This window comes from Cupressus sempervirens, chromosome 6 (assembly GCF_028749045.1).
Source record: "Cupressus sempervirens isolate cs-2001-9-10 chromosome 6, ASM2874904v1, whole genome shotgun sequence".
Classification (NCBI taxonomy): domain Eukaryota; kingdom Viridiplantae; phylum Streptophyta; class Pinopsida; order Cupressales; family Cupressaceae; genus Cupressus; species Cupressus sempervirens.
The window spans coordinates 72,882,444-72,899,413 of NC_143123.1; the positions used below are offsets into that span (position 1 = coordinate 72,882,444).

At 35.7% G+C, this 16,970-nt stretch overlaps 1 protein-coding gene across 3 annotated transcripts in view; it reads left to right on the plus strand.

The window, feature by feature from the left end:
* Positions 1-2,864: 2,864 nt before the first annotated feature.
* The window catches only part of LOC149551210 (YebC-like protein), a 90,379-nt gene continuing 76,273 nt past the window's right edge, over positions 2,865-16,970 (plus strand). For 2 of the 3 annotated variants that reach the window (XM_089786785.1, XM_089786787.1), the window contains exons 1-3: positions 2,865-3,079; positions 3,162-3,340; positions 14,259-14,324. In XM_089786785.1, the coding sequence (XP_089642911.1) occupies positions 3,010-3,079; positions 3,162-3,340; positions 14,259-14,324 (315 nt within the window). In that variant the 5' untranslated portion in view covers positions 2,865-3,009. The remainder of the gene's footprint in view (positions 3,080-3,161; positions 3,341-14,258; positions 14,325-16,970) is intronic. The other variant, XM_089786786.1, reaches the window with a different exon arrangement.

Consider the following 16,970-nt stretch of genomic DNA (forward strand, 5'->3'; position numbering starts at 1 on the left):
CTCATCATATAATAAACTGAGTGTAAACATCATCTGATAATCTCTAAAATAATAATACTAATCATCAAACATAAATTGGCCTAAAAGAGTTTGGCAATGATATCAGAAATGTAGCTCGAAAATGTAAACTAGGGCAGACACTACAGTAATATGCTCGCAAGAATATGTCGCAAAGATAATTAGCTTTGAGATAGAGGACTGCCCCATGGAGCTAAAATCTGATCATAACCCCATCTTGATAAGGGTGGCCACTCACTTTAAAGATCAACATATTGTCCCAAAACCTTTACAAAAGAGGAAGATGATTCCAATTGGCAAAGTTTTAATGACACAAGAAAACCATGCTACCTTCCAAAACTCTCTTTTGCGGCTGTCTAGGTTTCCAGAAAACCATCCTGAGTCTGATAAACATCATCTCATGGACAAGGATAATCTTTTTCTTACTATCATTAAAGCACTGGAGGAGTGTAAAAGATCTAGGGCCACAAGAGAAGCCAAGAACACTTTTCTGGCCAATCCGTGGTTTGATGAGGAATGCAAAACAACAAAAAGAAATTGGAAAAAGAACATAAATAAAGAAAGTAGAAAGGAGTATGATCAGCTGATTAAAAAGAAGAAAGGAGAGTATGTAAACAAGAGAAGAATCGAGTTGATTAATCTTGGTAAAAACAATCCCAGAAAGTTTTGGAAAGAACTTCAGCAGAGAAAAACTCAGATAGAGAACAACATAATAGGAATCAAATGGCTGGAATATGCCAAGACTCTTTACGAGTGTGATCTAGGAGAACGTAGAACCATGGAAACAGAGATTACAGGGGAGTTATTCAGTGAAAAGGATATTATTCAAGGCATAAGGAGGTTAGCTGCCGGTAAAGCGCAAGATATAGATGGGCTTCAAGCTGAATACTTAAAATGGGGTGCTGAAACCCTCACACCACACATCACTAAAATTTTCAACAGTATCAATAGAGAAGGCTTCCCTGTAAAATGGACAACAAGTGTGGTGATCCCACTCCACAAAAGTGGAGATATAAATAATCCTTCTAATTACCGAACCATCATGATCAATCCACTATTTAGCAAGTTATTTGGCAGCTTGGTAGAACAAAAAATCAGCAACTGGGCTGAAACAGAAGGCAAACGTGCAATAGGGCAAGCAGGCTTTAGACCAAAACACTCTACTATAGATCATGGCATCACTCTTAGACACTTGATTGAGAAAATTTGGGACACTCCCGGGAACGAGGCTTTTTGTTGTTTCGTGGACTTTAAAAAAGCATTCGACACAGTGCCACGTAATAAATTATGGGATAGAATGGAAGAGTTGGAAGTTCCTAAAGAACTTAGGTCAGTGGTTTACAGATTATATGAGCAGGTCAAAGCTAAAATCAGAACGACAGAAGGGCTATCAAAAAATTTTGACAACAACATCGGGGTTAAGCAAGGGTGTCCGCTATCTCCAACATTGTTTGGGCTCTATATTGACAAGTTAGAAGAGTGGATAAACAAGACCAATGGTGTGGGGGTGCAGCTGGCCCACTTTGTGATAAGATTGCTCTTATATGCAGATGATCTCATAATTCTTGTTAGAATAGCTAAAGGTTTGAAAGAGCACTTGACAACACTAGAAAGTTTTTGTCATGAAGTAGGAATGCAAGGTAACACTAGCAAAACCAAAATTATGATCTTCTCGCTGAAGAAGAATAGGAGCATACAAGACGAGTTTCTATTTGAAAATAGACCACTTGAGATTGTGGAAGAGTACAAATACTTGGGCATTGATTTTCATAACAAAGTCAATTGGGATACTTGCAGATCAAAAAGGATCCAAGGGGGCTGGAAGGCGTTATACTCTTTACAAAACAAGGTTAGGAACGCAGAATTATGAGATTGGATGACCATGAAAACTCTTTTTGGTTTGCTGGTCACTCTAGTTATTCTATACGGATGTGAAGTGTGGGGAGGTAGTATGTCCGAATAGAAATGATGGCAAGTAGAAAGAATTCAAAAATACTTCATCACATGCAATCTTAAAGTCAAGACCACAGTTCCGTATGAGATCTTTTTGGTGGAGGTGGGTTCCTTTCCATTAGAGGCCGTTGCTTTGGTCTAGATGATAAGCTACTTAAAGAAAATCCAAGGGTTGGAAACACATCGTTGGCCCAAGTTGATCATAGAGGAAAAACTTGTGAGGCGGAAAAGCACATGGATGAAGCAAAATGACAAATGGATGCGAAAATGGGATATCAACATCCAAACTTGCCCGGATAACATTATAGAAATAAAAAAGTTTGTCAATGAAAATTTTTGCAATATTCTGTGGACAAGACGCATAGGGCAGAATTTTTTTTATTACATTAAAAAATTTAATCCCACTTCTAGTCATGATGAAAAGGCCTATATAAGAGCATCTATTAACTGGAAAGCAAAAATGTTGATGGCACAACTTCGAACTAGTTCACATCAGTTGCGATGTGAAACTGGTCGGTGGCAAGTTCCAAAGGAAGAGTGGGCAAATAGAACATGTTTATTTTGTAATATGGGAATAGTTGAGACAGAGCAGCACTTCGTCAAAGACTGCCAGGTTTATAATGACATCAGATCTGGCTATACAAAAATATTGCAAAGCAGGGACTTCAACTATTTATTCGAGGAAGATCAAGTGAAGAGAGCAGCGGATTTGATTACCAAACTTCAAAGAAGGAGAGACAAGTTAACCGAAATTTTACAACTGACTAGTTTCGCACCTGATTCGGGAGGGTGATTGATGGGTCCCATAGACTACTTTAGTCTCGTGGACGTTATCATATCATATCATATCATTGTACATATTTTATATGCAAGAAAAAAGGGAAAAAACAAACATTTCATGTTGACGCTTCACAGATATGGATGCTTTAAAACAGACGTCCCCCTAGGCGCGCTAAATGTGAAATACGATATTTCGTGATTAAGACTTGCACTTTATTACTTCTATGGTGCAGATCTAAGAACAGCGCCGCAGAAAAAATGAGTAGTTTAGGTAGGGTTTTAGCAATGCTGTCAAAGGCGCCGACGGGATTCGGACCTACGTACTCACGTCAGTATTCTTTCACCGGCTTTCGATTTTCGTCTTATTGCCTTACATTTTACGGTAATAGTTGATGTCGTCTTTCGTATAGATAATGGCCCGACGCAGCTGTGTTTGTTAGCTGAGTTATACAAGCAAATAAATTCAAGTAGGATTGGCGCCTGCAAACAACGGTGGGGTTCTGCATCGTTATATTGTGGTCGTAGGAGAATATCAGTTTGCGTGCCACTCAACATGGGGAGGCGTGCTTGTAAGATTGCTGATAGAAAGGTATTTAAATTGGATCTAGCTTAGCGCCCATGCGTTTTTGTTTATTGTGGTGTATTTGAATCGTCTTGAACTGAATTCTCATTTGGCTTCATACATAAATGCATTTAAATTGTTTTGACGAAGAATCTATTTATCAATAGAGGGACATTTAAATTTGCCTGAATTGAATTCCCATGTGTATTGGAGAGCTCTCGTGGGGCCTTATCGATATATATGTACTAGAATAGTCACAAAAGTGTCGACAAGGCCGAAAAGCTATAAGGCTCAATAAGTGCCCCAAGGCTGAAACAGAGGAAGTCAATGAAATTGAAAAAATTAACCTAAAAAAGAAGTCCGAGGATCTAAAATCATTTAGCCCAACCAAAAGAACCATATCCCCTTAAATATTAAGAAAACCAGGGGCCTAGTAAGCACCTTCATCTTTAGTCACAACAACTTCCCCAACACCATGACATTCAATTTGGCAACCTTGTGGAGGGATACGGTGACTCAGCCTTATCATGATTTACCGTTTTATTTATCCTTTTTAGAAAGATCTAAATGAAGATGAAATCTTCCACAAGGATGGACTTGGAGAATAAAACAAAATGTTTCCCTGTAATGTCCCCATTTTAGCAGTTGACCAAGTGTGTGTGCGTTAGCCTTGTTCTACATGGTCCCGAGGGCTAACGAAGGGTTTAATGGGATCCTGGAGTGTTTTGGCCTAGTCATTTCCAGTTTGGGCCAAAACGAAGTTGATTTACTCAGTTTCAGATATACTTACTATTTTTAGTAAGTCGGCAAGACACAGTGCAGGTCAATTTTGGTGATTGGATTTGATACTCCTTGGTGAGAGCTTTCCGATGAGCTATCACTCGCATTATTCGGAGTCCGATTGCTAATACATTTTAATGCCTGAAGTTTTATTAAAGTAACGTCTAATTTAATTGTAAAATATTAAAGTGTTACTTTAATATTTATTTTATGGTGATGTGTACCCAAGGGAGACATAAGGGGTATTTTAATATATGTTTTATATATTACACATCTTTTATCCCACATTGCCCATATGAGTTGAGCGGACCCTTGGAAATAGAATAAAATGAAGCATTTGTGGCTTCATTAGGCAGGTTGAATATGAGAAGAAATTGGTGTGTGAGTTGCAGCTCCGTTCTTGGCATTTGAGGACGTCTATCCTCTCTTGTAACATTCTAAACGTCATTCCCTTGGGGTTTGGCCTTTGTAATTCTTTGTTATTGGCTTCATTATCAGGTAGTTTAGTTGCATTTCCGGCTACAGGCAGATTTGGTATTTTGCTCATATCTTCTTCACTACTTGTCCGACGCTTATGCCGCTTTGAGGGAATGGTATTATGAAGGTAGTGGACTGATTGAAGGACAAAGTATTGTAGCAGCAAGTTCGAAAGCATGGGCTGGAGTATTATGTCAATACTGCTGAAGTAATTAGTGAGTTGATAAATCTGCCATGTATTTGGTTTTATGAATTCTGAAAATAATATTTTATTAGCAATAGTTCATTTCCACTTTGCATATCATTGTAGTTTCTTTCTTGCTTATGTTGTATGATACCAATTCCATGCATGAAACACAACAAACAAATAAACATTTGATTTCCGGAGTTATAAGGGGTTTAAAACATTAAACGGAGAAATAAGAAGTTGAATGCAAACTGTTGGACATAATTCCTTTCAGCAATTTGGTTTAGTTTTTGAGACATCCAGGGGTGCCCATTACATTCCCTTCTTTCTCTGATTTATTCTTTGCTTTGTTTTTAAGGCAAGAGTTGTGCACAAGGGAAGTTTCTAAAATAATTTGTAGATGCGTTGAATGTAGACGCTTTAGAAATTGTTTCCTCTTGTACGAAAATTCTATAAGGCATTGTTATGGAGAGTTATTAGACAAAGGGAATTGTTTGAAGAGTGTTGTTATGCTGCTAGAATTATTCTAGATTTAGATATCACAGCTGATTACTCTTGCAGAGTTGTGACTTTGGAGATTGTATTGTAACTTTGTTGTTGATAATGCAATTGGGTTTGGCTTTGGAGTGGTGGGTTTTTTTTCTGAAAGGGTTTCTCATGTATATCTTGTGTTATGTGTTTAATCTATCTATTTTCTATATGTGTTTATTTAGTTTGCAATAAGTCTAAGGATTTGTGAGATAAATTTCAACAGCTCCTCTCATGTTAGATTTAACATTCGGAAGCGTTTCCACACTTTGGCTACCTTTCAATTGGTATTAGAGCTTGACAAGTTTGTTATTATTGTTGGGTAGATGGGTTTTTTTTGTGCTGATCTAATTTCAGTGGGAGTTTTGCAAAGGAGTTTTTTCATAATCTTATTGCAGGTTAGATATGTCAAGCACATCCAACAGAGTAGAGGGGGATAAGTTTAATGGCAACAAATTTGAGTTGTGGAAACCTAAAATGGAGGAAATGCTTGTAGATATAGATTGATGGGTTGCGATTTCTTCAACAAAACCTCAAACTATATTGCAGGAATATTGGGATAAGATGGATCGAAAAGGCAAGGGTCTGATAAGATTTTGTTGGCTGATTCTATACTCCTAAATGTTCATGAAGAGAAGACTACAACTATTTTTTGGAAGAAGCTTGGTGATATTAATCAAGGGAAATCCTTGGGAAATAAGTTAATTCTGAGAAAAAAGTTGTATTATTTGAGAATGGAGGAAGGAGGTTTTGTTGCTGATCACTTGAATGCATTTAATATGCTAATTGCTTAGTTGAATTCTGTTAGTGATAAGATTGATGATCAAGATAAATGCATGCTTTTGTTATGTTCTTTGTTAGACTCATGGGATCACCTTGTTATGGCTATTGGAAGCACAACAACCACTTTCAAATTGGAGGATGTGGTTGGTTCATTGTTATCGATGCGAATAAAATCTTCTAAAATGGCTAAGGAGGTCCTAGATGCTTGTGGTAGAAAAATGGAGAAAAGTAAGAAAAAGGACAAGAAGGGAAAATCCAAGTCTCTTGGTAAAATGTCCAAGGCAAAATGTTGGAACTATGGTAAACCTGGGCATCTTCGAAAAGACTGCAAAGAGGAGAAGAAAATGAAGTTAAAAAGGATTTCTCTAGTTCTGACATTGATAAAACTTCTCAAGACGACGTAGACGCTTTTGTCATAGCCTTCACAACACATGCATAAGAAGATGTGTGGTTGATAGATTCAAGTGTTCTTTCCACATGACATCTCATTGAGATTAGTTTTCAAAGTATGAAGAGTTTGATGGTGGAAAGGTGTATCTAGATGATAACTCTCACCTAAATATTGTTGGGTGTGGTAGAGTCAAAGATCAAATTCCCTGATGGTAGAGTGAAGGGGATTGATGGTGTACTGCATATCCTTGGTTTGGCAAGAAATCTACTTTCAGTCAACAAGCTCGATCACGTGGGTGTGCAGGTTGTTTTCTTAGGTGATGGATGGAAGATGACAAAAGGCTCTATGGTTCTTGCTAAGGGTGTTAGGATGGGCACCTTGTATAAGCTGGATGCATCCATGATTCAATGCAATAGTGCTTTTGTGAAGTCCAAAAAAAGGGCTTTAGATTCTTCATCCTCACCACTAGATCAAGAAAAGAAGAACACCATTGTTTCTACATCTGATGGTCGTGCTTTCTGGGTACTTACGGGTGCTGATACTTTGGAGATGAAGCTCCCCATTGAGAAGACAATGTTATGGCATCAAAGACTTGATCACATTGGTGAGAAGGGCCTTAGAGCCCTAAAAAAAAAGAGCCTTGTTGAAGGCCTTGATGATTGTAATACGGAGTTTGACTTCTGTGAACATTGTATTTATGGTAAACAACACCATGTTTCCTTTTATTCTAGTTCCCATAAGTCTTCTAGGGTTTTGGATTGTATTCATTCAGATGTGTTTGGTCCAGTTAATGTTCCTTTGATATCTTTATCTTTGTATTTTGTCTCATTCATAGACGATTATAATAGGACATTTGTGTATTTCCTTAGAAGTAAATTCAAAGTTTTAAGTCTTTATTAGGAATATAAATCCTTGATTGAAAATCAGACTGGTAGAAACATTGAGTGTTTGAGGACTGATAATGGGGGGGAGTTTTTTTCAACAAAATTTGATAGGTTCTGTAAGGATCATGGAATTGGGAGACATAAGACAACTCCATACACTCCATAGCAAAATGGAGTTGCAGAGAGGATGAATAGAACATTGACGGAGAGGGCTAGGGGTATGTTGAGTGGTGCTGGCCTTAAACAAAAGTTTTGGGTTAAAGTTGTAGCCATTACATGTTATTTAATCAACAAGTCTCCTACTTCAGCACTTGTTGAGAAGACACCCATGGAGGCATGGTTTGGCAAGAAGTCCTCATTGAGACATCTTAGAGTCTTTGGTTGTGAGGCATATGCTCATGTGTCAAGTGAGAAAAGATCGAAGTTGGAGAACAAGGCAGTTAAATATATCTTATGGTGTCGATGTGGAAGGTTACAAGCTTTTGGATCCAGTTGTAGAGAAGGTGCTCTACATTAGAAGTGTGATATTTTGTAAGCTGAAACCTTCCAAAATTGTTTTGCAATCAGAAACGGAAGAGAAGGAGAAAAAGGAAGTAGTTCATATTCCTACTACCTCTAAGGAAGAAGAACTATGAACTCCTGATGGACTTGATAATGAGGAGAGCCTAAGCAGCTCTGAAAGTTCTGAAGAAGAGCAAGAACACGAACCTCAAACTTTGAGGAGGTCTACTTGTGATAGGCAGCGACTTGATAGATTTGGTTATTCCCCTAAGAGGTTTGGATATTCTTTGTTTGATTCCAATTGTATATTTGCTTTGATTGCTTACACTGATGAGCCTAGGACTGTTAGAGAGGCTATGGGTACGAATGATGCAGATTCCTGGATGGAAGCCATGAATGAAGAGATGGCATCTTTGAAGAAAAATGCTACATGGGATTTGGTACCTTTGCCTGGAGGTTGAAAACCTATTGGATGTAAATGGTTGTTCAAGAAGAAAGTGGGTCCAGATGGTAGTGTTGAGAAGTATAAGGCACGGGTGGTCGCAAAGGGGTATTCACCCGTGGAGGGAATTGGGTATGGTGAAATATTATCTCCAGTAGCAAAGTTGGCATTCATTCAATTGTTGTTATCACTTGCAACAGCTTATGATTTTGAAGTTGGGCAAATGGATGTGAAGACAACATTCCTTCGTGGTGATTTGGAGGAGGAAATTTATATGTCATAGCTAGAGCATTTCATTGAGAAAGGTAAAGAAAATCTTGTTTGTAAGTTGAAGAAATCTTTATATGGTTTGAAGCAATCTCCTAGAATGTGGTATCAAAAGTTTGACACCTATGTGTTGTCCTTGGGGTTTTCGGTCACATTCTTATCATAGTCCTATACGTGGATAATATGTTGTTTATTTGGAATGGTAAAAGAATGATTTCAGATTTGAAGTCTCAGTTAGCAGCGCAGTTTGAACTAAAAGGTCTAGGTGCAACTAGATATATTCTTGGGATTTAGATCATTAGAGATAGAGCTAGCAGAACGCTTTGGATGAGCCAAAGGAAGTATGTTAACTATGTGTTGGAGAAATTTAGCATGAAAACTTGCAGTCAATTAGTTGTTCCAATGTTGCATGGAACGAAGCTTTACCAAGAGGATTGCCCAAAATCTACTACTGAGATGGAGGACATGTCTCGGGTACCTTATGCGAGTGTTGTTGGCAACTCGATGTATGCTATGGTTTGTACGAGGCTACACATTGCCTAAGCATTGGGAGTCCTTAGTCGGTATATGGCTAATCTTGGAAGGGTGCATTGGGATGCAGTTAAGAGTTTAGATATTTTAGGAGCACTTTTGAGTATTGCCCTTGTTTTCATGGTAATCCTACTGTATCTCGACATTTTGTTTGTATTCGTGGATATGTGGGTTCAAATTGGGTAGGTGACATTGACAACAGAAGATCCTCTAGTGGATATGTTTTCATGATGTTTGGTAGTGGAATTGGTTGGATCAGCAAATGACAGGCTATAGCTGCTTTGTCCACTACAGAGGCAAAGTACGTAGCAGCTACTCATACTTCTAAAGAGGCCATTTGGTTGAAGAGATTGTGTTCTGATATTGGTTTTGATGCATGACAAATTACTATTTGTTGTGATAGCCAAAGTGTTATTTGTTTAGCAAAGAATGTTACTTTCCATGCCAAAACAAAGCACCTTGATGTACAATATCATTTTGTTCATGATATGGTGGAAGATGGAAAGGTGAAGTTGGAAAAGGTTGCAGATGCATTGACAAAGCCAGTGAGCACTGAGCAGTTCAGATGGTGTGTTGTTTCTATGGGCCTTGGGTCCTATGCTGTGATATAGTAACTCCTGTAAGGTCTTTGTCAAGTGGGAGATTGTTGGGATAAGGTGACTCAACCTTATCATGATTTGCCATTTTATTTGTTCTTTTTAGAAAGATGCTAAATGAAGACGAAATCTTCCACAAGGATGGACTTGGAGAAGAAAACATAATGTTTCCCTTCTTTCTTTGATTGATTCTCTTTGCTTTGTTTTTAAGGCAAGAGTTGTGCATAAATAAAGTTTATAAAATAGTTCGTAGATTTGTTGAATGTAGACGCTTTTGAAACTGTTTCCTCTTGTACAAAAACTCTTTAAGAACAAGGCATTATTAGAGAGAATTATGAGATAGAGAGAATTGTTTAAAGAGCGTTGCTATGCTGATGGAATTATTCTGGATTTAGATATCACAACTAATTACTCTTGCAGAGTTGTGATTCTAGAGATTGTATTGTGGTTTGGCTTTGGAGTGGTGGGTTTTTCCCCAGAAGGGTTTCCCATGTATATCTTGTGTTATGTGTTTAATCTATCTATTTTCTGTATGTGTTTATTTAATTTGCAATAGTCTAATGATTTGTGAGATAAATTTCAGCATCATCTCTCCTATTAGATTTAGCATTTGGAAGCGTTTCTGCACTTTGGCTTCCTTTCACCTTGGAATGTCTTTATTAGCTAGACATCCTTTTCCAATTGCTCTTAATCATTCATATTAAGAATGATAAAAATTGTGATATTGCTATTAGAATTCAATTGTGTAGTTTTTGAGTCCAACTCATTGACCCATGTTACATGAGTAGTGGTTCACCGAAGCTATCTCTCATGAGATTGAATGGAACACTTAGCACTCATTGTATATAGGTGATGCTCATAGAGGTGTCAGGATTTCCCACGAGGTTACGCACCCCAGTACAATGAGTGCTAAGTGTTCCATTCATTCTCATGAGAGATAAATTCAGTGATCACTTCTCATGGAACATGGGTCAACAAGTTTGACTCAAAAACTACATAGTTGAATCTTGATAGCAATATAACAATTTGACTTGCTGTGGAAAATATATCCTACTTCTCATTTGATGAGCTTAAGGAGCTTTCTAATGAATGGTTAATAAGGCACACCGCTTGTTGAAGGTTTTGCAAATGGGGTTGCAAGAAAAGTGGGCTTAACCTTGGAGGAAACCGTAGTAGTACTAGAATGGGTAACCTCCTGGGAAGTGCTGGTGCTTCACCTTTTTGAGCATCACCTAGATGCAATAAGTGCAAAGTGTTCCATTCATTCTCATGAGAGATGGGTTCAGTGAACCACTACTCATGTGATATGGGTCAGTGAATTTGACTATAAAACTACATAATTGGATCCTAATAGCGATTGACTTGCTATGAAAAATATCTTCTACTTATCAGTGGTAAAACTTACCTTTAGATGACATTTGGAAATAGCTCCCTGCGTCGATGATCCTCTTGGAATCATAAACAAAACCAGAAGAGCACCTTAGAAAGCCGGTAGAAAGGCTGCAGTAATGACCAACCAAATCAAGCAATGCCCATTTTGATTTTTCGTTCATGTATGTACTTTGATTGGTTTTAAACAATACATTTATTCCTTCATTCAAAAGAGCACTTGAATTGCTTCAATTGAAACTTGAAAGATTCTACTGTTTCCTAATTCAATCTTTTAAGATTTTGGACTATCTTCAAATGCAAGAGACTGCTTTCTGTAAAACCCTTGCAAATACAACGTTAACTATCTTATTAATTTTATGCAAGAATTATATTTCCAACAAACTTGTATAATGATGATAGTTTCTTTGTCAATGAATGTAATATGATCAGAGTCTATGATGAATTCTGATTAAGTCTTATATTTTCTATAAGAATCTTAGATTATGCAAGATTAAGATTATATCAAAATCAATGTATGGATCCCAGGTATACTTATGTATATGAATGATATCTTTTGAGATATACTGATCCAAACTATGAAGATTGTAGCATAAGAGGGCGATATTCCTGATAACACAGTATGCTTATCCAAATGGTTCCCCTTTGATCAACCCAATTGCTCATCTGTTATTCTTGTGATATGACAACATATTACAGGTTGGTGGATTACTCTAACTGCTCCATCTGTTTTGGCTTTATCAATGTGCAAAGGTGAATTTGTGGAGGTCTGATAAGACCTTCGATCTGTATGATGATTGCCTGGAATGTCTGACTAATGTAGCGATTCTATAAGATCTTTTGATCTGAATGTTTGCTTTTTATGTCTGATGATTACAGCAATTGAAAAATAGCGCTGTTCTGATTTTTAACACTTGTACTTATGTGTCTAAGGCAAAGAGGCTGCTGCTCAACTTGAGCAATCTACAAAGGATATGAAGTAGGAATCAGAAAAGATATTTGACGATCTGATCTCCCAGTCTTATTCCCCTGATGTCTTTTGCAAAGTGTTTGAGATCTTTTATATACAAAAGTCACACATATTTGACCGGTCATGTCTTCTCATTATAACTGCTTCTTTTCATAACAACTATTAGTTTGCACCACTTGAGTTATCATTAGACCTGTTTTGTTATGATGGCAATTTATAATATCATCGTCCCACTTTATTATTGTCAACCTCTTACACATTATTTATATTCATTGTAACACATCATAATTGGCATGTATATGTGTTAATCAGTTCCAACAGTTAGTTCCTTTCGCTAATCCAAACCATAATGATGCAGCTCTTTGTTATGCCTAATTAATATATTATCAGCAATCTATTATCAAATAAACTGGTCACAACTATTAATGTTGTATGAATTGATTCTCCTTAGTTTGATGGATATCAAGGCTTGTCATATTCCTCCATGACTATCAGTTATGAGTGCTGTATCCTTTAATTCTGTGGATTACCATACTCTTGATTATTTGTATTTACTTATTTTTTATTTATATGCCTTTTTCTGATCTGCATGCCACCATTGTGTAATTGAAGGTCATTGATTGGCTATTCATACTTCATAGGAACTGTGGTTCCTTATCAGCACTTGGGAAAATTAATTCCTTTATCAATTCTTGTAACATTCCATGTCAACCTTTCCTTCATAATGATCAGCTCATTAATGGTATCAGTGTGTAATGACTAGTGATTCTCAACTTCTTTGTTGAACTCTTGGTCCATCCCATGAATCGATAGTCCTTGTCGTCTCCTTGTATAGGAAACATTTGTCCGACGCTGGGAAGACTTTAAAGAATTCCTTACCACATGACTTAATAATTTCCATTGCTGTTAACTATGTTGTAACTAATGATAGAGTCGAAGTGTCCCTTTGCTTCTGATGCTCAGATATATTTGTTCTTCTCTATCCCTTGTTGATTTCTTTATGCTTGCTTTATTTATATATTATTATTATTATTTTAAATTTTTTTATAGTTTGTAGTTTTATTATTATCATTTCTTATTATATTATTAATTACTATTTATTTATTATTATGATATTATTGTTTTATTATTGTGATGTTTTTTATAAATTCAATCCCGGAAGAGGGGACATTGCAAAGATTATTTGAAGTTTTATGCAGATAGTTGTTTAAATTTGCTTGAAGTCTTCGTGTTCATTCGTTTTTTGATACTGAAAAGTATCTGAACTGGAATGAGTTAAAAAAATGTGTCAAAACCCTCGCCTGGCTCTGGAAGCATTGTGGAAACATCTTTTAGAATGGCATGTCTGACTTAGAATTGCCTGCGTTATTTCCTTGACAATTCTGACCCCAAAATCCAAACCTTCTTTAATTCGTTAGGCAATTAAGTTCGGAATCTGATTCTGGAATGGATCATACCTGGAAATGCCTGTGTTTCAGCCAATTAGGTGACCTTGTTATGAACTTTTTTATCATCAGAAATCTATTTGAGGTACATTTTAGATAATTGTAAATTTGTCGTCAATGATTTCCTTAATCTCGTTTATCTCCCTAACAGTCATAGCCCATAGTAGTGGGCACTCAACAAATTGTAAATTTTTACAAAGAAATTCTCAGAATATTTTTTTACAATGTTGCAAATCCCTGTTTGGTGCTTATAGTTATGGCTTAAGATTCTTGGATGCTATACAATTAAGATTACCGAATTCAAGCCATCAGGTTTTTATTAATTTCAGCCTATATTATTAGTACTCTGCTACATTTGTTCATGTACTTTGTAGCAGAATATACTAATCATTGTCTTGATAATACGAAACGGCATGATTATATATTAGTAGATTAAGTTATTAAAAGTTGTTTGGCTCTTTAACATCTTTTATAGATATTAATTAAAAATTGATTCTTTAATGTCTCTTATAGATATTTCATGTTAAAAAAATTGTGATAGAAGTACTTGCAAGGGAGATTGGGGCATTGCCAGATTTTCCCATTCATTTATTGACAGATGTTTAATGCATTTGTTTGGATTTATATTATTGATGTTACATATTTTAGTTGGGTTATCTGGTCTTTCTTCCCCATTTACTGCTTTTAATTCATTTGACATAATGTTTTGATGTGTGAGGAACATAATTTCTCGGTATATTTTTTTCCAAGGCATTGAATTTGCATTTGGTGCAGGGGGCCCAAAATTTGAAGAAGTCAAAGCGATATGGAAAGATTAGCAAGGAAGTGATATCAGCGTCTGTAATTCTTTCCTTTCAGCTACTTCAAACCATTTTTTCATTATTAAGAGTTTATTATTATATTGGTTGAAATCTTGCTTTCTGATATAATATTCAAACGTAGTTTTATCATTGAATCTCTTTTTGGCTTTGGATCTAATAATCATATGGAGAACTTTTAAATAATGATTTTGTTTACATTTTTAATGTTATTTTATGCAATCTATGTTGAATGCTTCATTGAGCGAGTAGGGATAATTTGAATAATGATTTAATACTTTTTGTGGTTAAGTTTTCATATTTGCACACTAACTTTTTCCCTATGTACAGATAGTGAACCCGACGTGAATATGAAAAGCTGTAATAGGGAAAAAGTTTATTGGAATATGAAAACCCAACCACGAAAAGAACAAAAGTACATTCAACTAGCCTTTTTTTTTGGATTGGTAATAGGCCAAAGCCTAGATTAGTTATTATTATTTGTTGTAATTAACTATTTTAATGTGTTAAGCTCGAGTAGACTCGAACCCAAGACCTCCGACATAAGAGGCTCACAAGTTACCATTGTGTTGTAGGCTCTTGCCTACATTCAACTATCCTTAATCTTCAATGAAGCATTTTAAATAAAATCTTGCATAAAAAGAAAATAACATAAAATATAGAAATTCAAATTATGTAAAATAGCACTCCATTGTTTTTCTTTCTCCTTGAATTAATGTTGCTCTTTCTTTGTCGATTGCACTAATGACAAAAAAAAAACAAGTACAAAAAATGTAATAAAAATGAGGATGCTAGAACCATGGTTAGCTGGAAATGAAGAAAAAGAAGACCAATTAAATAGAAGACCAAATAAAAAACTGAACAAACTCTAAGAAGAAGTGAACAGTCTCATGGAAAAGAAGAGCTAGAAGACAATAATAAAACTAGATGATAAATTAAATTATCAATTTTCCCTCCAAAAGCTCAAAAGCACTTTAAATAATTTCATCTTTAAATTTAAAATAAAATGTGGAAATGAAAAGCCAATTTGAATATTAAAATATTCAAATCTGAAATAGAAGATCGAAAAAGGATAAATAAATGAAATTTATTTATCCCTAAGAGGGCATAGGGACATTAATTAATTGATTAATTCTCTAGAGACAACATTAGTCATCAGAATAATTGTTAAATTATTTAATTAAACATGCCAAAAATGTGACAGGTTGATGAAAAATCACAATAATTGAAAAGGATCTAAAATGACAAAAAATGGTCAAAATAGACAAAATTGAGCAAAATTGATTGAGGACATAAAAGACAACTAATAAAAGGGACTAGGGTCTTCGACCATTTTTAGGTGTCTATGTTTTGCCCCTCCTTAGACAATACAAAAAAAATCATATTAAACAAGATGACTCCAGCACAAGAAGTCACGAGGGTGCCCCTCGAAAAATTCGACAAAAGACTTGAAAATAAGAGGCCATTTAAAAGAGAAGAAGCTAGGAATACTAGACCCTAACAAGACTGATTGAAGAGAGAAACAGGACAAGTCAATAGGAAAAGGTCCAATATGAAATGGCACGAGCCAAAACAAAAAGGAAAAATAAAGCAAAATCAATTCTTGCTGTTCTTTATTTTGATTGTCTTTTGTAGAGCTTTTTGATATGGCAAATTGGATGCGTCATATTGTGAGATATACAAAGTCAGAGCTATTCTATGATTTTTGTGCACGAGGCCAAACATAATGTAGAGAAGAAATACCCTGATCTGTGTTGAAACAAATGTACATCAAGGATTGAGGTATAAGTGACAACCAGCAAGTGAATGTCACAATATAGATACCTAAGAGTTAAGACATACATGCCCGAAAACTTCATGAAAACATCCCACAAATGGAAACCAAAGCCAAAACAAAGGACAATGAACCATCTTGACCACTCTCACCACTCAGTGATATCCTTGAGTAGCATAGGAACATGACGAAAGATAAAATTGATGACAAATAAGGCAACGCAACTAAAAGACTAGGAACCAACCCAACCACTCTCATCACTTTGTGATATCCTTGAGCAGCTTAGGAACATGGTGCCAAAATGAAATCAATAAAAGATAAGGCTTACTAAGACAAGGAAGCAAACAACCAATCATATCTTTTTGCCAAAGTTGATAGTTTAATAATAATGGTAATAATAATAATGTTCAATGTGCTTGGTTTCAGGAAGGACTCATCTTGTATAAGACACATGATAAATAATGACAATGTCTAGTTTGGGGAAGGACACATCTCGTATAAGAGAAAATGTCGATTGATAAATGACAAAAGACCGAATAATGATGATTGATTGATGATGACAAGTTAGATAAAACTAATTGTTGATTTGATTGGATAGGTTTGTATGTTGATGCATGATTTGCAAAGGGCAGGGTTCTATATCTCTTGATTGTGTGTTGAAATGTCTGCATTGTTGCAAAGAACAACTTATTGAAATTGAAATGACAAATGAAATGAGAGGACATTGGTGTCTAAAAGTGACGCTTTATTGCTTTGGAATTTTAAAAGTTATTTAAGTTATTTTGGATATTAAGATTTTTTTTCTTTTTTTTGGTTCTTTTTTCAGCACTTTTTACAAATTTCAAAGATTTTTTCAAGACTTTTTTTAAATATCTTGGAAGACAAATGCTCGAG